Below are 26,365 nucleotides of genomic sequence, written 5' to 3'. Positions count from 1 at the left end.
GGATTATACTTATCGAACCTATGCTTATCTCTTGAGACAGACCTCCCCTCCCTCCATTCCCTTTCAAAAACAGCACAGAAAATTAAAAGGCTTAAAATGTATTTTAATAAGTTGATGCTGTATTACTGCTCCATTTCTCAGAAAAACTCCAGATATCAGGGACAAATCAAACATGGTACACCAATAAAAAAAAATGCACAGCGTAACTACCTAAGATAGGCAAGGCTAAGAGCTACTGTCCGACCTTCAGCATACAGCAACCCTGTTCCCAAGATTGTACTAGGCCTATCAAGAAAAGCTGTGAACAGCAACATCATAGACACAAAAGGGCCGTTCCTGGGTTGTCCTAACCCAAGAAAAAAGATGGAGGCAACTTAACACAAGATTTTTTTTTAAAGATACACTAAAATGAAAATCTCTAAGAGAAAATGTCTTCCTTAGGACATGAAGGGCTAATATATGGGATATAACAGAACCGTATGTATGTTGTCTGTGACCTCTGTGGACATTGGCCTGAATTCCCACCTGCGAGTGAATGGAACAATGTGGCTAAGGTCATTGGGGGATGCTTGTTTTTGTGGTGTATGTGGCAGTGTCTCTGGGGTTGGAGGGTATAATGAGGAACCAAATAGAACAAGATGGACAAAGAATGGAATGATCAAGATTAATGGGGGCTCTAACTGGATCCATTTTGCCATGGTCCCCCCCCCCCCACAGGCCCTCAACAATCACATGAGACTTCAGGAATGCACCACACAAAATCAATTAGTTAAACGATATACCACACAGAACTGATTTGTTAAATATCGCCCCTCCCTTGCCCTCAGCCTCCAGCAAACTCCCTCAGAGTAGTACAGGCAAGGAAGACCTAACTATTGGGAGGAATCCCTAACACTTTTCCAGGGCAGAATTCTGGCTAGTCCAAAAAGGGTCCTTCTTTTAAGGGTTTTTGGGAAACTAGACATTGAAATTTTTATTAGTATCGGCGACGTTTGTTTGGAGCAAATTCAGCTCCAGGAGCTGCACGGTTGAATGCAGGAGGGGTTCCACCAATTGCCCCAATTCCTTCCATTGTAGCAGCTTGGCCAAAGCGTTCAGTTGTTGGTGGGGTCTTAAAGAGAAAAAGAGAGCAATGTTACAATAGAATCTATGTCCCAAGCTTCCCACCCATTTGTAATCCCGCCCCTGGAGGCCATTTCCACCTGACTATTCAAAGCTCTGATGTGCTAGGGGAGACTAAGCCTGTTTAGAACTATAGTGGATATCCCTGAAAAGAAGGCTGTCTGAATTACAGACCCACCCAACTATCCTACCTTTATCTTCTTATCCCAATTCCTACTGATTAAATAATATTACATAGTAAATTCCCAGACTAAGTTCCACCTAAGTCCCTTTCCCCAAACTAAGTATAGTGACAAGGACAAGCCATCACTCTTCAGCAACCTTAAGCGCACCCAGTTTTAAAATTTTGACACTAAACTGTAACTCAGGATTGTATGAGCAATCCTTTTGGATTCCTATCTATTTTATGTGATAATACCTAACCTTCATTGCCTTCCCTCCAAAAACAAACAAAAACCACCAAACCCCTGTTACCTCCATTAACTCAGGGTAGCAACTAAACAGACTGGCCAGTCAAAGGCATTTACTTAACTCCCAGACAAAGTCTAGTTTGAGATTGGGTTTGTTCAAGATTCAAAAATCAAGACCTTGAGGTTACATTTAATGGAAAACAGCGGCCCTAAAACCCGAGTATCTGTAGCAAAATTGTGGCAGGCACAGGGACTGAAAGCAAAGTCCTTTCTCCTATCACCCTTCAGAATTACTGTAAAGTTCTGCAGTTTATTACCAATCCCAAGGTTCCATCTGGCATCATAGTGGCAGGTCCTGGAGGAGCTGGGGTACCTGCTGGCACTGGAGCAGGGGGCATGGCGCCTCTGTTGTTGATGCCCATAGCACCTAAAGCAGAATAGTGTGATCAGTACAGGAGATAGAGACTGTCAGTTTCTCTCTGTGCAAGAGAAAACAATTCAACAAGACCTCTGAGCTAAGGACGTGTTACCCGCCCCCCCAAAAAAACGATGCTCCCAGAAATGTCAGCCCCTTAAATCTGGACTATGCCTGAGAAGCCACATAGTTCACCAGAAATGATACAAAAAAGGAAATCAGAGCCACCAACCTCCTAAGTTCTTACCTCCCATAGCCATCTGGCCCATCCGTATCTCCTGTTCTCTCTGAAAAATAAGAAATACTCAAAACAGTCCAAGATAGCACTGCATTCTACCATTCACAATACGTTGAGGACCACACACTAAGGGAAGCAAGTAGAGTGATAACACATTCCTCCCAAGCACACTGAGGCCAAGCTGAGGAAAACCAACATCTCCTTGCTAGGTGTGCAGTTGAGTCCAAGGTTAGGACAAGGATACAAGTCAGAGTCTCCTATTAGGAACAGAAGAGGTAAAAGGCAAGGGGAGAGATAGCTGACTTCTTCTAGGACCTTAATCTGTGCAACAACTCCAAGGACATCAGAGAACTAGTTAAGGATGCTATCGGACTGGATATATTTCATCATGCAGTCACTGAGTCCAAACAGTGTAACACTGGCCCTAGCTCTTCATCCTAAATTGCCTGTGAGGCAAGAACTCCCCTTCAAACCTTACCTTTTCTTCCTATGAATTCTTCTTTCTAAAAGGAGTTTTACAGAATATAAAAACTGGTCATAACCCGGTATGTTTTATAGTCCTAGTGGACAACTCATGGTGGGTTTCTCATATCGTGACTGGCCTGGTACATCATGGGCACATGGGAGATATACCGCATCAGGGAATGTTCCCTTGAATCCTTCCTGCTGTCGCCGCATCATTTCTTCCTGTTGCCGCCGCATCTCTTCCTCACGGCGCCTGCGTTCCTCCTCCTGCCTACAGAAGAGTCACCAAGGTATTTAGCAGAGACATTCCAGAACTTGAGCAGATTATCTTAAGAGGGGAGATCAAGAGCCTACTGGAAACTATCATAGCTCTGCAAGAAACTCACTGTTCAATGTATCCAGCCCTAAAACAAGCCAAACGTGTCATTCAGGGGAAAAAAAGTTCTCCTTTCAGAAAGGAGCTTCATGACACCAGCACTCAGCTGCTTTCCCTTTAGTGCAGCCCTGGGTAATTCCTAGAGTCATGGGCAGCTGAAACATTTCCCATCCAAAGGGAGAACTTGAGAAGCATCCAGGAAATATTTACAAATGCATGAGGTAGCATGGTAGTAGGAAACAGGAGTGAGACATTACCTCTTAGAGTTGTCAGAGAAAAAGGGTTTGTTTGAGAGTTAGTTACCTGAGTTCCAGCTGCTTTCGTTTTTGCACTTCTTGGTTGTGCAGCTCTTCCATCCTCCGAAGTTCTTCTTGACGCCTCATCAAATCTAGAAAAACAGTAAACTGATTCAGAGTATTTTTCATTCTCCTCATATAGACTCAATAATTTTCCATAAATAAAGATCCAGAAAGCAAAGGGGATATATAATCCCTGCATGGCCATCTGAGCTATCCAGATTCCAAAAATGAAGTCAAACCTATTATTTCCTTCTCCACAGAATCCAGTATTCTCTGTCACATCTCCAAGCTCATTTGCCTACCAAGATCAACAAAATATTTCAGAGAATAAAAGCAGAGATTTAGGCTTTTCTCTACCAACTGATACAAAAAATTCCTGAAAAAAGTCATTTTGTTCTTGTTCTAGGTTTAAAACCTACAGGTCTACACTCACCCTGTCTCATTAGCATAACCTGGTGCTCATGGCGAGCAGCCTCCATCTCCATCTCCAGCTTCTCACGAGCTTCCTTGATGTTGCGGTCCACTTGGTCCTGCTGTTGCTTCTCCATCTCAATGAGTGCCTTCCAGCGCATGGCATACTCATACTCAAAGGAGCCAGGCTGTGCAAATCTGGGTGGCTGCTCTCGCTCCCTATAGACAAGGTTCCTGGGTTATTAAAACTTTGTCCAAGATTCCCCCAACTAAGCACTGCATTCCTCCTGAGGGCCAAGATCATGGCTGCCAGTGAATACCTATAGGAAAGACCTGCCTCTTTTACACATCCCTTTACAAGCTTCCTTAAGAATACACAAGCACCTAACAGGGAATCTGTCAGAACCACATACTTGTGAAATTGCTGGTTCTTTATAACCAGCTTCTCTGGAAGTCCCTCTTCATCATCCAACTGGTCCATGGGCTCCACAGTCACAGGCCGAGGAAATCTGGAAGAAAGAAGCTCAAATTATACCCTACACCAGGCTTCCTCCCTATACCTGCCACTGGCACAATAAAGTAGATAAGGATCAGGACTGGATAATTAAACATATTTCTGAAGGAATTTTTACACCCAGCCCCAAGTAACCAAGTTCTTTTAATGGCATTATGTGGAATCTGGGGTTGATAGGATGGCATGAGGCTTTAAATCTCAGAATAGAGCCTTAAAGATGTTCAAAGTAAGTAGACAGGATACTTAAGTGCAGTTTAAATACCCAATATCTGTAAAACTCCAGACAATGACTTGAAGTAAACACAGAGAGGCTGCATGCACAAAACAACCTTTCAGAGTTCTAAGACTTCAAAGGGGAGATTTAACACTGATTAAATGACAGCCTACTAGAAGACTGAAAGGTTTATTTCTTAATCCTCATACTATTTCCATTAATTTAAGATGACACTGAGAACCCTACTAGAAAGCTGAATTAGTATCCAAAGTCTCTAGGTGAACACAAAAGCATGGTTCCTACAGGCTACCTTCCCACACCACCGAAGGAAGAAGCAATCTAAGGTCTATTACTAAAAGCAGTCCTTCACTTACGTGGTTAGCAGGAAGGAGCCTTCACTGCACCTGTCCAGAGCTTTCCGAGCAGCTGGCTTCCCTGAGAATTCAACAATGCCTTTTCCTGAGGGCCTTCCTCGATCATCCACAATGACTACAGCCCTTTCCACCTGGCCAAACACCGAAAAGGCTTCCTCCAGCAGTTCATTGGAAACATACTGAGGAAGGTTTCGGACTGTAAGGGATGCACTATGGCAGGCAAAGCGCACACGCAGCTGCTTTCCACGGAGTGGCATGTTGTCCAGTTCTACTTTGGCAATCTCCGCTAGGGTTCGTGTTTCCTAGAAGCAGAGGAAAGTTAGAATAACTCAAGTTTGACAATGACCACAGGCACAGCCATCAAGAGTCTAAAGTAGCATAGCCCAATATAAAATGTCTGCCCGCCCCAAAACCCTGACAACACACAAAGAAACCTTGATATCCTGAAAGAATCGAAATTACATGTTTCAGATAACTGTTGGATAGTCTAATTGCTCTGATAGTCTTGCAATAAATCAACTGGAAATTCTAGAAGTTAATACCACTTACATGGTCATCAGTATCATATAGGTTATTCTCCCAAGTGGTATAACAGATCATTGGGACAAGGACCAGCCCAAAACCTACCCTTACAATACATCAGCCAGAGTATTTTAATTTTAGCTAGCTACATACAAGTTTAATGAGAATCATGTATGCCCTCCATTGAGACCTCTTTAGAACCACAGACCCTAATGGGAACCCCCTCTCATATTACTAAAGAGGAACCTCAAACCCCAGAAAAAATGACTTGCCCATGTAATCTTGAGTTAGTGGTAGATCTGGAATGAAAACTAGTTCTGACCACCACATCTACTGACCTTGCTAACACCTTATATTCCTTGTTTATGTAGACGATGTCTAAAAAAGTTCCTCCCTCATATACTTAAACATGTTTCCTAATCAAATCTGTCTTTATAAAAAAGATCTACACTTAAAAATGGTTAAATAATAAATTTTATGTGTATTTTAGCACAACTTAAAATTTTTTTAAAAAAATAGATACAGGGGCGCCTGGGTGGCTCAGTCATTAAGCGTCTGCCTTCGGCTCAAGTCATGATCCCAGGGTCCTGGGATCGAGCCCCGCATCAGGCTCCCTGCTCCGCGGGAAGCCTGCTTCTCCCTGTCCCACTCTCCCTGCTTGTGTTCCCTCTCTTGCTGTGTCTCTCTCTGTCAAATAAATAAAATCTTTAAAAAAAAATAGATACGAATAAAACTGTCCCCTCATGGTTTTAAAAAGTCTTAAGTGAGAAAATACATAGGCAAGAACTTAGGAAATAAAGTATATGAACTTTAATCATTAGTTACTAAGATAAAATAATTTTGAGTTGATAATTATTGAAGCTGGGCATCGAGTATTTATAGGTTCATTATACTATTCTCTCTACCTCTGTATGTTTGAAATTTACCAATGAAAACAAAAGTTCCAAGGGGCATACTTTAGTCTCAGTGTCCTAGACAAATAAACCTATGTTGTCCTTGAAACAAAACAAAACCCTATAAGGAAAAATAAAAATAAAACCGGTTATCTTCTGTCCTGTTCTACCAACTACAACTATTAAATATTTAACAAACAGACCACCTGAGAATTATTTCCACTGCCGTATTTTCCATATCCATCATTTCCCGACTTCCCCACCTTTTAGAGCATATACTCTAAAAGCCCATGGTTGCTCACCAAGCGGATAAAGCCAAAGCCCTTATCCTTATGAATGAAGACTTCGCCTGCCTTCCCATATTTCTCAAATAGTTTCCTCATCTCCTCCTCAGTGATGTCAGGAGGAAGATTGCCCACAAAGAGCCGGCTACGTTGGGTGAAGGTCTTCTCTCCTGGTTTCCTAAAATTCTTCAGGTCAATAGTCAAGCCTTCATCTGAGAGAATACACACAGTCACTCAAAAGATTGGGCAAAGAGATCTACAGTCACATTTTCAAAGAGCTACAACTGCTGCTAGATTAGGAAACCTAACTGCTGTAGAGAAAAACACCATTTCCCAATACAATCTATCCACTAACTACTTATCAGTAAATTGCCCTTAAAATGTGAAAGCAGTATGCAGACATCTGGGAGTTCTTCTCAATAGCTCTACTATGGGCCAGGAGCCACCCGGACTAAGAGAAAGACAATACAGAAGCTATTGGTCAAAGAGAAAATTAAGCAAGTCAAGAAGACGTGTCAGAAGAGATCAGTTTTCTAAATGTGAAACATAGGGGTGCCTAGGTGGCTCAGTAGGTAAGTGTCTGCCTTTGGCTCAGGTCATGATCCCAGGGTCCTGGGATCAAGCCCTGCATTGGGCTTCCCTGCTCGGTGAGGAGACTCCTTCTCCCTCTCTTTCTGCCCCTCCCCCTTCTCGTGTGCTCTCACTTGCTCTCTAATAAATAAAATCTTTAAAAAAATAAAACTGAAACATAATTGCTCCATTTTCCCAATCTCTCACCAATCTTCATAATCTTAACAGTTCCCATTCTTTCATGCTTGGGTTAATGGAATGAAAGGAAATGAGTTAGGAAACAGTATTCTTTGTAGGGATCTCTGGAAATAAAAGAGGGTTGAGGTTGGTTCTAGTTTTAGAGGCCCACAATAGGTGCTCAAAGTTTGCTGAATGAATGGAACATGCCTTTAAAGAATGTTTACTGTGATTAAAACGGATTGGCACAGACCCCAGGCTGAAAGTATAACACTCAGTACCAGACTTCTTTTCCCTTAAAGACTTGTTCTATATTTTCTAACTACCAGTCATCTGATGATTACCTCTAAGAACCAAGCTCTGAGGTAAAACACACAGACATCTGTTTAGCAGAATATGCCAACACAGCACAGCAACTTGTACTCATCTGCTACCCAACATGTCTGCTCCTTGTTTCAGTGAATCACCCTTTTTCGATCCTAAGATGTATTAAGAGGTAAATAGGGGAAAAAAGAGCTAAAGGTGTGCCACAGAGGCTTATTCCTTTATAAGCCCAAGAGATTAATCTAAAAACCAAGGAACCTTTCCCAGGAGGGAACCTATTCTTACCCCCGTACAAGCATGTACTCACTTTGGCTGCTGGCTTGTTGCCCATTTGCAGGTATTGGTGGCGGTGGTGGCTGCTGCTGTTGCTGCTGGTGGTGCTGCTGGTGGTGATGCTGATGATGCTTCCTTGGAGTATGGTTTTGCTTCTCCAGGTTAAAGGTTTTATTGCTCTGCATTTTTGTACCCTAAAAGGAAAATGTGGACTGTCAAATACATTCAGGGCTTATCAGTCACCTTCCTGATGATTTATATGTCACTAATCAGCTCTGATATCCTGGCTTTTGCCAGATTCAAATGACTGGTTACTGTGAACAAGTACGGCAAAGTTGTACCACTCAAAAACCTAAAAAGAACCAGACATTAGCAGTTATGTTGCACACAGAAACTAGACAAGTACTAAATGAGAACAACTTGCACAGAAGTAGCTTGAAGAAACTTTCCTTTCACTAATTCTATATATTAATTGGAAACTACTTTCCCCGAAGAAGCTACTCCCTAAAAATTGGCCCTATCATAATATTAAAACTTAACAAGGGAAATAGATTCTACTTATCACAAGGACAAGGACTATTAAATCTTGTTATCTGGCACTTTGCAGTCTTAACCTACAGTAGATATTGTGGAATGAACAGTAGAAAAAGTACAAGCTGTGGAGTTAGACATACTTAGATTTGAAGCATGGTCCTAGTACTTACTAGCTATGTACTACTTAGTAAATCACTTTTGCACAAATTTAAGCTGTTATAAAGGGAATAATAAAAATACCTACCTCTCAAGATGGCTATGAGGATTCATAAATATGTGAAAACACTAGCTCAGTACTGAAATATAGTAAGCATTCAGTAAATATGGTTATTAATCACAATAAAGATAAATGACTATCAAAGCAATGAGAACATCAAATAAAAAAGATGAATATACAATCATAATGTTAGATCTCATCTAAAAATCAACATAAGATTAAAAGAAAACAAAATGAAAATTCCTGGTACAATCCAGAGTGAATTCAAGAGCTGATGGCTTTAAAATGAAAATTTTCTTACTGCTTTCTTACTGGTTAACAAGCTGAGGACCATCGTCCTCATTTAAGGACAGTTCTCCAGTAATAAAAGGGCAAAGCCAACCCTAAATCATTTCCCCTAAACACAAGACCTTCTAGTCAGAATTTAGCTGAAGGAAAAATGCAGAGAAGGACCTTCTCATGAACATTTATTGTTAACATTATGATTCCTCTAAAATAAAGAAAACTGATTTCTCAAAGAAAATGTGACGACTTGATAACTACTGATTCTGGATGATGGGTATATAAGAATATTTATACAAGCTTCCCTGATACATTTCTTATCATATCCCTCCAAAACTAAAACAACATAATTATCAAATTCTATATCCAAACTGTTTCATAAAACAAGTAGTAACAAGAGCTATCAAAATGTTCATATTCTGTGACTCAGGAAATTCTACTCCTAGAAATTTACCCTAAGAATATAATTTTAGGGGCACCTGGGTAGCTCAATAGGTTAAGCATCTGACTCTTGATTTTGGCTCAGGTCATGATCTCAGGGTTCTGAGATCCAGCCCCATGTCAGGCTCTGCACTAGGTGTGGAGCCTATTTAGGATTTCTCTCTCTCTCTCCCTCTGCCCCTCCAAAGAATATAATTTTAAAAATTTAATAAAAACTACATCCATGAAATAATCACTGTGATGACCTTTACGGTAACAAATTAATGACTTAAAATACCCAAAATTAGAGGTATGGTTTTTAATAAATTACGGTACATCTATTCAGTGGAGTGTTACACAGCATTAAAAATTACGAAGGGGTGCCTGCGTGGCTTAGATGGTTAAGCATCTGCCTTCGACTCAGGTCATGATCCCAGGGTCCTGGGATCGAGTCCCGTCATCGGGCTCCCTGCTCCTTGGGAGCCTGCTTTTCTCTCTCATGAATAAATAAATAAAATCTTTTTAAAAAATTATGAAGACCATGTAAATGTGAAAAATGTTTGATGTTTTGGGACACCTGGGTGGCTCAGTCGGTTAAGACTCTGCCTTCGGCTCAGGTCATGAACCCAGAGTCCTGGGATCTGAGCCCTGCATCAGGCTCCCTGCTCATTGGGGTGTCTGCTTTTCCCTCTGTCCCTCCCTACACTCGTGTTTGCTCTCTCTCTCAAATAAATAAAATCTTTAAAAAAAGAAAAATGTGTGATGTTTCAAAAGGGAAAGGTTTTAAGAAACAGGAAAAGGGTGTTTTTTCCCCCCTCAAAAATGCATGAATGTAGACTAGGAACAGAAGGCAGGCAAAAATGAAAACTGCCCTGTTGATTATTGATCATTGTTTACTAATTTTATTTTTTTACTAATTCACCCAACAAATATTCACTGAATGCTTACTATTTGCTAGGCACTATTATAGGTGCTTGGGATGCATCAATGAACAAAGCAAAGATTCTTGCCCTCAGTTGTGCTTACCTTCTAGTAAGACAAAAAGACACGTAATTAAAGTACATAGTACTTAATGAGAGGTAAATGCTATTAGAAAATAAGAGAAACTGGGGCAAAGTGTATAGGGAGTGAAAGGGGTAAGACTGCAATTTTAAAAAAGATTTTATTTGTTGATGTGAGAGAGAGATCACGAGCAGGGGGGAGGGGTAGAGGAAGCAGCAGACTTCCTGCTGAGCAGGGAGCCTGATGCAGACTCCATGCAGGACTAGATCCAGGACCCTGGGATCATGACCTGAGCTGAAGGCAGAAGCTTAACCAACTGAGCCACCCAGGCGCCTGGTAAGACTGCAATTTTAAACAGAGCTGAGGTTAAGCCTCACTGGAAAGTTGACACTTAAGCCAAGACTTGAATCTTATTTGTATCGTTTCATCAATCTTATTAAATAAAAATCCACCACCAGAAGTCAGTTAACATTTATCCTTCCAGTCACGGATTTATTTGCATGTATTCTAAATGAAATACTATAAAAACTATTTTGCAACTTGCCTTTTCTACTTTATTACATGATGAGAGCTCTTATGTCACTCAATCTTCTACATTTTTCTTCTCCTACATTAATTTTTAATGGATGCAGTATTCAGCTGTCAACCAAGCACCTATTGTGTTGGACACTTGGGTTGTTTCTATTTTTTCACCATTATTTATAAACAATGTTCACAGCTACATCTTGGGCACATCCATGAGTAAATATTCCTCCCACAATATCCATTTTTACTTATTTACCTTCCAAAACATACATTATCATGTCAATATAATGCTGCTATACTGCACCATTGTATGTTCAGTTTTTCTTCACTTCTATGTCAACATAATTATAATTTTTAACAGCTACACAAAGTCCATGTGGATATATACTAACTTACTAAACTACCACCTACTATGAGACATTTAGGTTGTTTTCACCTTTTTCCTATTAGAATGATGCAGTAAATATCTTCTTGCTTATAGCTCTTTTTAACTATTTCCTTATAATAAATTCTTAAAATTAAAATAATTGCATCTATCTTTATTACTCTTACCCATGGTGCAGCATTTTTTCCTCTAAAAAAAAGGGAAATCATGTTTCTAAAAATAAGACATAAAAACAGGAAATTAAAACATACAAAATTTATGAAGTCTACCCCAGCAACAGGTGGGGATGGGGTTAGGCTGGCATTAGAATCAGATCTTTAACTATCTGAGTCCCAGCTATTAAACACCTCCCTTCCCTGACTCCACACTGGCCTATAGCTGAAACTTGAGTTATCTTTACAGCCATTTCTCCAACTAGGTCTTCTTACCTTCTTACCCCTGGCTAGAATCCAAGGAACCTTTTTTTTCTCCAGCCTTTAATTTGGGAGTCAGTGGCCCCAGCCTCAGTATCTTGCATCCCATTCAGAAATCCACAATTTATATTTACACATTAATAAAAATCCTCAGAGTTCCACTCAAACTGAAATATTAAAAACTCTGTATATACATCTTAACCAAACTTCACCACTCCTTTTCAAAAAGGCCATTTTACAACTTCTTAGTAGAAATGATCTACCTCCTTGAAGAAAAAGTGCTAGGATGTTCTAAACCATGTAAGAGAACTTCAAGGGAGGTTATTTTTGGTTTTAGAAAGTGTAGCCTGGTAGTTAAGATGATAATATCAGATATTTACCAATCATTATATGCCAGGCACTGCGCTAAGTCTGCATTATCTCACTTAGTGCCCAAAACTTACTCTCCTGGATAAGAAAACTGATGCCCATCTAAGGTTACCCAAATGTGATGGGGCAAGGAGTGGAACTCACATCCATTTAATTCTAAAGCTCATTCTTCATCACTAAGCTACAAGCTTAGTAATCAAACTCAGCTTGATTTCAAAGTTCAGAGTCCAACAAACTGACTAGCCATGTCACCTATCTTCTGAGCCTCAGTTTCCTCACCTGTAAGGAGGGGGTAACAACGGCAACTTCACAGGGCTGGTTATTTTAAGGACTAAATGAGATTGTGTACACAGCACATGTTCCTGCTGGCAACCACTATCCGTATTTCTGCATTCAGTTGGTGCTGTAGTTAGACAAATATCATTAATTACATTCTTCCTCCTCTCTTTTGGATTCTAGCAAAAATCATTTTTTACAATCAAATTGCCTTTGTGTTTTTGAATAAATGTCTCCATAGTGCTAATCTTTACAATCCTTCCTTCCAGTTTACTCTTTCCCAAGAAGGCATTCAATGGTGAAGACTAAATAATATTGTATAAAACACTTAAAACAGTGCCCACAAAGTAGCAAGTACTCAGTTAATACTGTCCCTATCACTTATTTCTGATGATGACCACCAACATAATATGGAAATACGTGCAGAAATCTCTTGTGAGCAATAAATTCACTGCCCCTTAACCACTGGGCCTCTAAGAACTAAGCACAAAGATCAGCATCAAGGATTTGTCTATCTGTCCCAAAGACTAACCCTGATGAAGGATTTTTCTTGAGAGAAAGTATGTACTGCTGGTTTAGAAAGACTGGGGCTACTGGACACAGTACGACTGCATAAATGTGGTTTAGGTACAAGACCAAACACTGCATCACACATTGAAATCAGTTTTCAGGAAAAGGATCAACTTTTTAAGTGGAAGCTGGTGGGGCGGGGGGCGAGGGGGAGAGAGATCTGGTAAAAATCTACCGACCTAGATGGCTGCATGGATATGCACCTGCCTGAAAGCTGTAGAATGCACTGATATGGTAAGGTACTTTTTCAGGCGTTTCTTTCATTTAATAGTAAGTTGGACAAAGACACAGCATAAAGCTAGCCAGTGCCCCCCACAAGAGTTGCCAGATTTATCAAATAAAAATACACAACGTAGAGTTAAATTTGAAATTCAGACTTCAAAAAATTATCTTTTAGTATTTAAGTCCCATGCAACATATACTAAAAATACTTTGCTGTCTATGTGAAATCCAAAATTAACGGGGCGTCCGGTATTTTATCTGGCAACCCTACCCCGTACACCTACCTCAACTTCGGTTGAAGATAGCAAAGTACCTCCAAGTCGTCTCTAACCTCAACTTCTCCGTTAAGAACACAAAGAAAGGTTTCAGTTGACAACGATAGTTTCCCCAAGCGGGAGATACCCAACAGGAAATCCATAAAATTAATTTTCATTTAAAAAAAAGTGATGCTTTAAATGGGTCGAGTAGCTAGGCAACAAGACAAAAAAAAAAAAAAAAAAAAAAAGACAGGAACCAGACTAGGGAAGCCGCGGGGTCTGGACTAGCAGATGAACTTCCCAGCTTAGAGTTTTGACAAAGAAACATCGCTTGGGGGGGGGGGGATTTCTCATTCTGAATTAATGGCCTCGCGAGGCTGAGAGGAGGAGCGCCAACAAAGCGCCTCCTCCTCCAGCCGCGACTTCAGGGTTCTCGGATAATAGACCCCACACCCTCGGGCCCAGGGCGGCTAAAGGGCCGGGGAACTTACTGACAGGGATCAGAATCGAAGATGAGTCGCACAAAGAAACGGGGCGGGAAAGGCAACTGGAGCCAGGTTAAAGCAGAAAGCAAGGCGAACTGAGAGCGATGGGCCCCTGCGGGTGGGCTGAGAAGGCCGTGTGGCGGCGGGGACAAGGCCTCAAGGGGCCTTGGAAAGAACGGCCAACCTCCCTCCAAACCTAGCCTCGCCCTAGCCTCTTGTCGCAAAAAAATCCTACTTCCCTCTCAAACAAGAACTAAGTCGTCCCAAAACTCACCCTCTACCGACTGTTCTCTCCTCAGAGTAACGGCGACGCTACACGGCCTCTACCGTCCCGAGAAAAGAGCGCGCGACCGCCGGAAACGAGACGACGGAGCTCGGTGCCTCCCAAGGGGTACAAACTGGTGTTCTTGATTGGTTATCTGACTTGCCAATCAAGGTTTATCTCCAGAGGCGGAATCCTTTTTCCGCCATTTCTTCAATCCTATTGGCTACCGAACGCAAAAGATCTGAGTTCGTGTGAACGACAGATGGGGACAAAGAGCGAGGCTTTCTACTTAATGCGCATGCGCAAGTTTCCATCCGCTCGAGACGGAAAAGGAAGGGGGAGGGGATAAAGAGGTAGGGAGGGGGATGGAGGGTGGGAAGGAGAGACATCAGCGGGCTAACGGAAAGACTGAAAAACCAAGTGATGGCAAAGGCAAAGGAGAGGGCAAAAAAGGAGAGAGAGGGAAGTGGAAAGAGAAGGCGAGAAAACGTGCGCGTAGGCTGCTCTGAGAACTCCTGCACTGCGCCTGTGCAAGAGGCAAGAGTAACAATGTCATTGTATTCCGTGTGGTAGATCTAGCCTTTTCCTTCCGAAAAAATGCCCCGCCATGTTTCTTTTTTCACACTTCCTCATTAGGGCTTGCCCTCTGACACTCCATACTTAACATTTCTAGTTGCTTCTGCTGCCAGGTCTACTCATGAAGCCCAACTGAAACAGTAATCACTATGGCTGTGGTTGTGGTTATAGTTACAGAAAGGGGTGGGGGAGAGGACGGGGATTGATAACTTAGTTTCTGTGATTAAACACAATTGTAACCACCTATTTCTATGGTAACCAGGGAACCCAGCAGTCCAAACACCACTGTTGCTCCTGTGATTCACAAAGAGATTCAACAGGTGTCATTATTGCCATGGATACATCGTAGGCCTCCAGATCAGACTGATTCCATATTCTGTAGGATGCCAATCAGGTAGGCGCCTTCATTTTTCTGTAATGCCAAACTAGCCGTGTGGTTAATCAAGAGCTACAAGGCTCAACTGATAGGTGTTTGTCGTTCGTTCCCACTAATTAATTCAGACCCAGGGTTTCAGGGTGTCCCAACTGGTGCCTCATTATGTGGGGACACAGTGATCTAGACCTGCACTGTCCAGTAGGAACTTCTGCAAGGATAGAAATGTTATTTGCTCTGTTCAGTACAGTAACTACTGGCTATACATATGTGGCCATTGAGGGCTTGAAATATGATTAATGCAGCTGAGGGACTGAATTGTTAATTCAATTTAATTTTAATTAGCTAAAATTTAAATACTCACGTATGGCTAGTGGCTACCATATTGGACATTTCTAGACCAATTGTTCCCAAACTTTTTGAGAATGAGTAACACCTCTATTATGACAACAGAAATATTACCTCTATTCTGAAAAACGTTTTTTCCCCTGCTCATGGAAAAAAAAAATTAAACAATACCCAGGAGTATAAAGAGAAAAGTCTCTCCCTCTGGTTACAATTATGACCACTTTCTTGTACTTCTATTTTCTATGTTTGTACTTACCCAGTCAAAAAGAAATGTTTATACTTTTTTATACACATAGGATTAAGCTAAGCTATACATACTTTTCTGAGCCATGACTTTCTCACTTTAAAAAATACTTTAGCTCTCCTTCCATATAAATGCCTAAAGATCTATGAGGACTTTTTAATATAAAATATTTTATAGACACACACATGATGGTTTTTAGTGTCTCTTGAGTGAAAAAAATACAAATTATAGAAAAGCTACTATGGATTCTTCGGTAACATTTTTTAAAAGATTTTATTTATTTGACACAGAGAGAGAGCACACCACATCATCTTTATCTTTATGGGGGGTGGAAGGCCGAGGGAGAGGGAGAAGCAGGCTCCCTGCTGAGCAAAGAGACCGCTGCCGGACTGGATGTGCCCCTGGATTCAGTAACATTTTAATGAATGTATACTTTGTTAAAAATCACAACAGCTGTTTATGTTGGAAAATATTTGGTAACAAAATAAAAGGAAGATTGTTGTACTTGCACGTATCTCAAGGCAATCACAACATAAACAGAGAAATGGTGATGTAAACAAATAATTGCAATACTGTAGGCAAATAAAATAATAGCACTAGAGGCACCTGGGTGGAGCTCTCTGCTCAGCGGGAAGCCTGCTTCTCCCTCTCCCTCTGCCTATGGCCTGCTTGTGCTCTCTCTGTCAAATGAATAAATAAAATCTTAAAAAAAATAATAGCACCATATTAGAGGTAAAGTGGTAACTCGAAGGTAGCAAGGTTCTACATGAGTGGATCAGGAATGGCTTCACAAGAAAGAACACTTTTGAATTGGGTCTTAACCAAGAGGTTGAAGTCAGACCAATTTACAATGGATCAGAGGCAGAATGACCTATGTTTTAGGTAATTCGGCCTGGCTGAAGAAAAATGGGAAGGCTAAGGGATAGGAAATTAGGCTAGGGAGATAGGCATAGGCCAAATAATTGAGGGCCTGTGCTGTGCTTAGAAGTTTGTACTTTACTCTGTAAGTAAAGTGGGGAGACTTTGAAGATTTTTCTAAAATAATTTATGGGTTTTTTTTTTTTAAAGATTTTATTTATCTATTTGAGAGAGAGAGCGTGAGCAGGGTGAAGGGCAGAGAGAGAAGCAGACCCTCTGCTGAGCAGGGAGCCCAATATGGGACTCGAGATCATGACCTGAGCTGAAGGCAGATGCTTAACCAACTGAGCCACCCAGGTGCCCCAATAATTTATGTTTTTTTAAAAAGATTTTTATTTATTTATTTATGTCAGAGAGAGAGAGAGAGAGCACAAGCAGGGGAAGCAGCAGGCTCCCCGCTGAGCAAGGAGCCAGACATGGGACTGGATCCCAGGACCCTGGGATCATGACCTGAGCTGAAGCCAGATGCTTAACTGATTGAGCCACCCAGGTGTCCCTATGTTGTTTTTTTTTCTCTGATTATAAAAGTAATCTATGCTTATTGAGGGCAAAACTCAAAAACAAGAGTATAAAAAAATCATCATAATCCCATTATGGAGAAATCACTGTTAACATTTTAGTATATTTTCTTCCAGACTATCACAGATAGACAGGCATGCGTGTGTGAGCGCCTCTGTGTGTGTGTGTATTTATGTATTCATGTATGTATGTTTTTTTTATAGAGAGCGAGAGAGACAAAGAGACTGAGAGATGAAGGGAATAAACTTTTTCTATGTATGATAGGTTTGAACCTCAGAAAGATCACTGTAGTACTGTCCTTGTTTTGTTTCTTAAATTCCACATATGAGTGAAATCATATGGTATTTATCTCTCTCTGACTGGCTTATTTTGCTTAGCATCACACTCTCTAGATCCATCCATGTCGTTGCAAATGGCAAGATTTCATTCTTTTTTATGGCTGAATAATATTCCAGTGTGTGTGTGTGTGATATACCACATCTTCTTTATTCATTTATCTATCAATGGACACTTAGGTTGCTTCCTTATCTTGGCTATTGTAAATAATGTAAAATGTTGTAAAAAAATTACCACAGAGTCGGTGGCTTAAAATAATAGAAATGTATTCTCTCACAGTTCTGGAAGCCAGAGTCTGAAATCAGTATCACTGGGATGAAATCAAGGTGTGGGCAGGGCCGTGATTCTTCAGGATCTCTTAGGAGGCTCTAGGAGAGAGTGAGTCTTGTCTCTTCCAGTTCTTGGTGGCTGCCAGCATTCCTTGGCTTGTTGGCACATCACTCCAATTTCTGTATACGAATGTTTATAGCAGTACTATTCATAATAGCTAAAAGGTACATCAACTGATAAATAGATAAGCAAAATATGATATATCCACATACAGCAGAATATTTTTCAGCCATAAAAGGAATACATTCTGATACATGCTACAACATGGATGGACCTTGAAAACATTATGCTAAGTGAAAAAGCCAGTCACAAAAGACCACATATTATATGATTCCATTTATATGAAATGTCCAGAATAGGTGAATCTATGGAGACAGAAAGTAGAATGGTGCTTACATAAGGCTACAGGGGGTGGGTGGATGGGAGAATATAGCTTAAGAATACAGACTTTCTTGGATGCCTGGGTGCTCAGTTGGTTGGGCGTCTGCCTTCAGCTCAGGTCATGATTCCAGGATCCTGGGATCAAGTCCCATGTCCGGCTCCCTGCTCAGCTGGGAGTCTGCTTCTCCCTCTGCCCCTCCCTCCCTGTTCGTGCTCACTCTCCCTTTCTCTCTGTCTCTCTCTCTCTCAAAAATAAATAAAATCTTAATAAAATAAAAGAATACAGACTTCCTTTTTTTAAAATGATGAAAATGGGTGGGAATGCAAACCAGTGCAACCACTGTGGAAAATAGTATGGAGGTTCCTCAAAAAATTAAAAATAGAACTACCCTACAACCTAGTAATCACACTACTGGCTATTTACCCCAAAGATACAAAGGTAGTGAACTGAAAGGGTATGTGCACCCCAGTGTTTATAGCAGCAATGTCCACAATAGCCAAACTATGGAAAGAACCCAGATGTCCATCGACAGATGAATGGATAAAGATGATGTGGTGTATATATACACACACACAGGAATATTATGCAGCCATCAAAAAGAGAAATCTTGGGACACCTGGGTGGCTCAGTCAGTTAAGCATCTGCCTTCAGCTCAGGTCATGATCCTGGGGTCCTGGAATCGAGTCCCGCATCAGGCTCCCTGCTCTTTGGGGAGTCTGTTCTCCCTCTCTCTCTCTACCCCCTCCCCCCTGCTTGTGCTCTCTCTCTCTGACAAATAAATAAATAAATAAAATCTTTAAAAAAAATGAAACCTTGCCATTTGCAATGACATGGATAGAACTAGAGGGTATTATGCTCATAAGTGAAATAAGTCAATCAGAGAAAGACAATTATCATATGATCTCACTGATATGTGGAATTTAAGAAAGAAAACAGAGGATCATAGGGGAAGAGAGAAAAAAGTGAAACAAGATGAAACCAGAGAGGGAGACAAACCATAAGAGACTCTTGAATCTGAGGAAACAAAGTGAAGGTTGCTGGAGGGGAGAGGGATGGGGGAATGGGGTAACTGGGTGATGGACATTGGGGAGGGTATGTGTTGTAATGAACACTGGGTATTATATAAGACAGATGAATCACAGACCTGTACCCCTGAAAAAAATAATATAGTATATGTTAATTAATTGAATTGAAATAAATTGAATTTAAATTAAAAAAGAATATAAAACACTATTTCAAAAGGATCCATGCACCCCTATGATTATAACAGCATTATTTACAATAGCCAAATTATGGAAGCAACCTAAGTGTCCATTGATAGATAAATGAATAAAGAAGATGTGGTATATCACACACACACACACACACTAAACACACACACACACTGGAATATTATTCAGCCATAAAAAAGAATGAAATCTTGCCATTTGCAACAACATGGATGGATCTAGAGAGTGTGATGCTAAGCAAAATAAGCCAGTCAGAGAGAGATAAATACCATATGATTTCACTCATATGTGGAATTTAAGAAACAAAACAAATGAACAAAGGCAAAAAAAAAAAAAAAAGAGAGAGACAAACCAAAAAACAGACTCTTAGCTATAAGGAACAAACTGATGGGGGAGGCAGGGCAGGGACAGGTGAAATAGGTGAAGGGGATTAACAGTACAACTATTGGGGCACCTGGGTGGCTCAGTCAGTTAAGCGTCTAACTCTTGATTTCGGCTCAGGTCATGACCTCAAGGTTGTGAGATGGAGCTCTGTGTCAGGCTCCCTGCTGGGCAAGAAGCCTTCTTGAGATTCTCCCTCTTGGGGCACTTGGGTGGCTCAGTCGGTTGAGTGTCCATCTCTTGATTTCAGCTTGGGTCATGGTCTTGGGGTCCTGGGATCAAGCCCTGCATCACGCTCTACACTCAGCATGGAGTCTGCCTGGGGTTCTCTCTCTCCGTTTCCCTCTGCCCCTCCCCCCTCTCAAAATAAATGAATAAAATCTTTTTTTTTTAATTTATATTTTAAAAAATATTTTATTTATTTATTTGAGAGAGACAGAGATAGTGAGAGAGAGCTCGAGCAGGAAGGAGGGGGAGAAGCAGGCTTCCCGCGGAGCAGGGAGCCCGATGCGGGGCTCAATCCCAGGACCCTGGGATCATGACCTGAGCCGAAGGCAGAGGCCTAACCATCTGAGCCACCCAGGCGCCCCGAAATAAATGAATAAAATCTTTAAAAAATATTTTTTCTCTCTCCCTCTGCTCCTACCCCACTCACTCTCTCTTTCTCTCTCTATGAAAAGAGTACACTTATGATGAGCACTGAGGAATGTATAGAATTGTTGAATCACTATATTGTACACCTGAAACGAATACAACACTGTATGTTGATTACACTGGAATTAAAATAATAAAAAAATAAAATGATGACAATGTTGTAAAATCGTGGTAATTGTTGCACAGATCCATGAATATACTAAAATCCATTGAATTATACACTTGAAATGGGCAAATTGTATAATATATGAATTCTACCTCAATAAAGCTCTTATTTTTAAAAAAAAAAGTGTAAGTGGAACTCAAAGAAGTATTATTAACCTGAGTTGATTTCCCGAGAGATAGTGCCATAGCAGAAAGTCTGTAGGGACCTTGGGACCCACATAGATCCTAGGATGTGTCTCATAAAGTCAGCTGATCTTACGTGGAGCAAATTGAGATATGTTGCCTCCAAACTTGGGAGAGATGTTTGGACAGGATAGAGGGAATGTTAAAGAGGAGAGTATAGTCAGAAGCACACTAGTAGGTCAGACTGCCACAATTAGACTTGCTGATACTGAGGAATAGGTGCCTTTTCACTACATTTCACTAATCCCTCTCTTTCTTAAATTTTAATTCCAGTTGGTTAACATACAGTGTTATATTAGTTTCGGGTGTACAGCATGGTGATTCAATGATTCCATACGTCACCCGGTGCTCATCACCACAAGTGACTCCTTAATCCCCATCACCTATTTCACCCAACCCCCACCCATGTCCCCTCTGGTAAACATCAGTTTGTTTTCTATAACCAAAAGTCTGTTTCTTGGTTTCTCTCTCTCTCTCTCTTTTTTTCCCTTTGCTCATTTGTTTCTTAAATTCCACATAAGAGGGAAATGATATTGTGTTTGTCTTTCTGATTGACTTATTTCACTTAGCAGTATACTCTCTAGCTCCATCCATGTCATGAAAATGACAAGATTTCAGTCTTTTGTATGGCTGAGTAATATTCCATTGTATGTATATATGCCACATCTTCTTTACCCATTCATCAACGGATGGACACCTGGGCTGCTTCGGTATCTTGGCTACTGTAAATAATGCTGCTATCAACATAGGGTGCATGTGTCCCTTTGAACTAGTGTTTTTGTATTCTTTGGGTAAATACCCAGTAGTGTGATTGCTAGATCAGAGGGTAGTTCTATTTTTAATTTTCATAGGGTAGTTCTATTTTTTTAAACAAATTCTATGCCCAACGTGGGGCTTGAACTCACGACCCCAAGATCAAGAGTCGCATGCTAGGGTAGTTCTATTTTTAACTTCTTAAGGAACCTCTATACTGCTTTTGCACAATGGCTGCACCAGTTTGCATTCCCACCAACACTGCACGAGGGTTCCTTTTTCTCCGCATCCTCGCCAACACCTGTTGTTTCTTATGTTGTTGATTTTAGTCATCCTGCATTTCTCAATTAAATAAAGCATGGTACATCCAAATGATGAAATAATACACAGTCATCACAATTATGTTGTGGAACATGTTGTACAAGAGAATTCCAATTTTGTAAAAATTTTGTAGTTTTGATTTGCATTTCCCTGAACATCTTTTCACGTGTCTGTTGGCCATCTACATGTCTTCTTTGGAAAAGTGCCTCTTCATATCTTCTGCCCATTTTTAAATTGAATGATGTTTTTTGGGTGTTGAGTTTTAGGAGCTCTTTATATATTTTGGATACTAGCCCTTTATCAGATATGCCATTTGCAAATACCTTCTCTCATTCTATAGGTTGCCTTTTAGTTTTGTTGATTGTTTCCTTTGCTGTGCAGAAGCTTTTTGTTTTGATGTAGTTCCAATAGTTTATTTTTGCTTTTGTTTCCCTTGCCTCAGGAGACATATCTAGAAAAAAGTTGCCTCAGCCTATGTCAAAGAGGTTACTGCCCATGCTCTCTTCGGGATTTTTATGGTTTCAGGTCTCACATATTAAGGGTTCGTTTGTTCAACGATTAAAGTCCGTTTAGGTCTTCCATCCATTTTGAATTTATTTTTGTGTATGCTGTAAGAAAGTGGTCCAGTTTCCCCAATACCATTTGTTGAAGAGACTGTCCTTTTCTCATTGGATATTCTTTCCTGCTTTATTGAAGATTAATTGACCATATAGTTGTAGGTTTAATCGAATCCTTTTTAAAGAGAAAGATGAAGATTCCTTATTTTTGCCTTCCTGCTTTTTCTCCTCTCTTGTTTCACTTTTATCTTTGCCCATGTTAAGCCTTACATCATAGAAGTATTGCTACAATTTGAGTTCGTTGGGGCTTTTTTTCCCTCTCTCTGTCCTTTATTCACGCATTCATCAATTCATCCAATAAACATTTATTGAGTATCTATCTAAGGACTATGCTAGATGCTGGAGATAGAGACTAGTAAAAACGGGTCTCTATGGTTGAGGAGCTCACAGTCTTAACATTTCCCCAATGTCTCCCTAAATACCTATTTCCTTTTCTTCACTCCAGGGTACTTCAGAATGGTATAAAACATTAAATAGAATCCATGCGTTTCCACAGTTGGTTCTAAAGAGTGAACCTCACTCTAATCAAATGACTGCCAAATAGTACCTCCATTTCTTTGACCAAGTTATATGTAGGCTTGCCTGTGGTGCAAAAATAAAAGTTTGACATCCAGCGGTAATTAATTAAATAAAGCATGGTACATCCAAATGATGAAATAATACACAGTCATTACAATTATGTTGTAGAACATGTTGTAAAAGAGAATTCCAATTTTGTAAAAAAAAAATGTATGTAAAAAAGAACTAGAAAGATATACATCAAAAAGAGCAGTGGTCATCTCCGGGTTTAATAGGTAGGATATAAGTGATTAATGCTTTTTTCTTCAGACTTTTTATGTTTTACAAAATTTTTACGGTGAGCATTTATTATATTTTTGTAATCAGAAAACATATATATATATATAATTAAAATGAAAAAGCTCTCGTGAGGGCAGGGATTGAGTTTTTACCTCTTATAGTGCTTACAGCACTTGAGTGCTTTATAAATGATGAATAACAAGTAACAGAATTGAGTACTATGTGATAACCAGCAAGGCTAAAAATGAGAGTGTTGAATTGCAGGCCACACTCTTAACCAACCCCCCCACCCTAGTCTATATTACAGCCTTTCATCTGTGGCCGATACGTATTCAAACCTATCAACTGTGGGCACTCTTGGCTTAGACCCCCCAAAATGTATTTATTTTAAGGACATGAAGGTTTCAGGGTGCAAAGTCCCAGACCATGCATGAAGTCGGATATATTTCTTTTCCAATGATAATAGTAACCTATGAAGCAGTATCTATTCAACACCTGCTCTATGCCAGACACGTGTCCATCTCAATAGCAACCCTATGAGGCATTATCTCCAGTATTTCTTTCCAGTCTTTCTCTATGTATAAATGTACAGTTGACCATTGAACAACACGGGGATAGGGGCACAGTTGAAAATCCAAGTTTGACTCCCCCAAACTTAACTACTACTGTTAACCAGGAAGCCTTACCAATAACATAAATCGTTGATTAACACGTATTTTGTATGTTATATGTATTGTATACTCTACGCTTACAATAAGGCAAGCTAAAGAAAAGAAAATGTTATTAGGAGAATCGTAAGGAAAAGAAAATACACTTATAGTACTGCACTATATTGAAAAAATCTATGTATAAGTGGACCCACACAGTTCAAACCCATGTTGTTCAAAGGTCAAATGTATATAGAATTTCTCTACAAAGTTAGCATCATATTTTAACTCATTTTTAGAAAATGTAACAGGGGGGCATCTGGCTGGCCCAGTCAGTAGAGCATGGGTCTTTTGATCTCAGGGTTGTAAGTTCGAGCCCCACATTGGGTATAGAGATTTCTTAAAAACAAAAATAAAAAACATATCAGGAACATTTTTTGTGTGTCATTAATTCTTTTAATAGACTAAAGTATATTTTTAGAACAGTTTTATGTTTACAGCACAAGTGAGCTGAAAGTACAGAGAGTTCCCATATACCCTCTGCATACCCTCCTGGCACCACCTCCCTTGATCAACATCCCTTACCAGAATGCTACATTTGTTACAGTCGATGACACATTGTTATCCCTCAAAGCCCATAGTTTACATAAGAGTTCACTTTTGGTGTTGTACCATTCTATGAGTTTTGATAATGTGTGACATGCATCCACTGCCCTGAAAATGGTCTGTGCTATACCGTCATTCGTTCTTTTTTTTAATGTAACCACATTTTAATGAGTTTAAACATCCACTGGATGAATATAGACAAAACTGATTTAACCAATCCCCTATTATTGGACATTCACATGGCTTTCTCATCTCTGTGTTCAAGATGAGAAAACTAAGACCCAGTGACTAGACAAGTGACTTTGTCCAAAGTCAACTGGCTAAAAAGTGAGCAGAGCTGAGGTTAGAATCCTGGTCTGTCTATGCCACCACACTGCCTCTGAATTAGTAATACACCATTAATCCCTCCTTAGACGTCTCCCTTCAACTTGAAACCAGGCATTCTCCACAACCAGACCAGCCAAGGATCCAAGCATGTGTTGAGAAGAGCAGGCAATACAAAAGAACGAGGTGGACTAACTGAGATGGAACAAATTGAAAATGCAAAGGGAGGTACAGGGAAGGGACATGGAAATAAGCAGAAGGTGGGGGATAGGGACACAGAATACCAGTTAAGATCTAAAGGAAGCTGGGTTTGGGAAACCTGAAGGGGAAAAATAGGAGAGAGCAAAGATAATCTCAAGGCCATGTGGGGAGCCAGGAAGGATTAAGGTTTCTGGGAAAGTGCATGAGACAAGGGAGGATAAAACTCCCTAGGACTATAAGGCTAGGAGAGGCTTAGTGTGGGAAGGCAGGCCCAGAGCAAAGAGGCAAGCTAGCGCAGGCGCCGGACACCAAACCTACACGTTCCTAAATCTGCGGCAGGACTCCCCTCCGGCCTGAGCCTCCTCCAGTATCTCAGATACTAAAAGCTCTCCAGCCCTTAGGGGTTGGAGGAGGAAAGTAGGGGGCGGGGACTGCAAAGTGCTCTAACTATAATGGGGACTGAGAAAGGATCCTGGCACACATATTTTTTTAAAACCAGTAGGCCTAACGCTGGTGCCCCCTCCCCCTCCCCCACTTCTCAAGCTTCAACCTCAGCCACACCCACATGCTAAGGACCGTCCGAGAGCGGGGTTGGGGTGGGGGGGTTTGGGGGGGCGTGTGTGTGCGCGCGTGCGTGCTCGTGCATACGAGAGGGAGAGGCAGAGACAGAGACAGAGACTGAGACAAAAAGAGACCGGCAGAGAGAGAGAGAGAGAGAAGGAGGAAAGAGACAAGGACAGAAAAAGGGAGGGAGGGAGAGAGAGACACAGGGAGAGAAAGGAAGAAACAGAGCTATCGGCCTCGGTGAGGAAAACTACAGAAGAGATAACGCAGGGAGCTCCTGCAGGAAGACTCAGGGAGAAGATCCCAGAACTTACCCTAAGACCGTTGAGGGAGTGGGGGAGTGTCTTTGCAGGGCCTGGTTTTGGGGTCATCAGGCAGTAACGGTTACTGCATAGGCGTTGTCACTGAGCCAGAGCCATTTAACCCGCCTTGGGTGGCTGGAGACCAAGCTTAAGACACCCCACAACTATGACATTCAGAATGGTTAGGGGAGCTCAGGGCTGCAGACAAGGGAAGGAGGGGCACGTGAGGGCTGGGTCCCTGCCTCCCCCACCCCCTCCGCTGTCACTCATTACCCCAACAGTCGCCCAGGGGGCGGGCCCCGGAGAGGTGGGGTTGGGGGGAGGGTAATCTTGGCAGGCGCCTGCTGCATGGCGTAGGTAGGGACTGTTGAGGGGGGGCGGCCGCTGGGGGGTTGAACACGAGTGGGAAGCGAAGAGAGACACGGGGAGGGGGAGGGGACCGGGAACCATTTGAATGAGAGGAGGGGATCACGGGTAGAGTGGGCTCCAGG

The 26,365-nt window shown here is 41.1% G+C and overlaps 1 protein-coding gene across 4 annotated transcripts; it reads right to left on the bottom strand.

The window, feature by feature from the left end:
* Positions 1 to 88: 88 nt before the first annotated feature.
* NONO (non-POU domain containing octamer binding) lies at positions 89 to 25,902 on the bottom strand. 4 transcript variants are annotated; one of them, XM_035028721.1, is made up of 12 exons: positions 14,113 to 14,207; positions 12,308 to 12,431; positions 7,916 to 8,075; positions 6,556 to 6,749; positions 4,839 to 5,140; positions 4,150 to 4,245; positions 3,759 to 3,955; positions 3,330 to 3,414; positions 2,819 to 2,921; positions 2,195 to 2,234; positions 1,850 to 1,959; positions 89 to 1,111 (listed from the first exon to the last, which is right to left on the bottom strand). In XM_035028721.1, exons 3-12 carry the CDS (start codon positions 8,064 to 8,066, stop codon positions 977 to 979), a joined length of 1,413 nt encoding a protein of 470 aa, XP_034884612.1. In that variant the 5' UTR covers positions 8,067 to 8,075; positions 12,308 to 12,431; positions 14,113 to 14,207; the 3' UTR covers positions 89 to 976. The 4 variants fall into 4 exon arrangements, with proteins under 4 accessions (XP_034884612.1, XP_034884609.1, XP_034884610.1 ...); XM_035028718.1 differs by lacking the exons at positions 12,308 to 12,431; positions 14,113 to 14,207 and adding an exon at positions 25,887 to 25,902; XM_035028719.1 differs by lacking the exon at positions 12,308 to 12,431 and having other exon boundaries at positions 14,113 to 14,208.
* Between the last annotated feature and the right edge of the window lie 463 nt (positions 25,903 to 26,365).

The sequence above is a fragment of the Mirounga leonina genome, unplaced genomic scaffold (genome assembly GCF_011800145.1).
Source record: "Mirounga leonina isolate KUSES-001 unplaced genomic scaffold, KU_Mleo_1.0 Mir_204, whole genome shotgun sequence".
NCBI classification, from domain to species: Eukaryota; Metazoa; Chordata; class Mammalia; order Carnivora; family Phocidae; genus Mirounga; species Mirounga leonina.
Note: the sequence above shows the minus strand (reverse complement) of the source record. Positions and strands in the feature narration are given on the sequence as shown.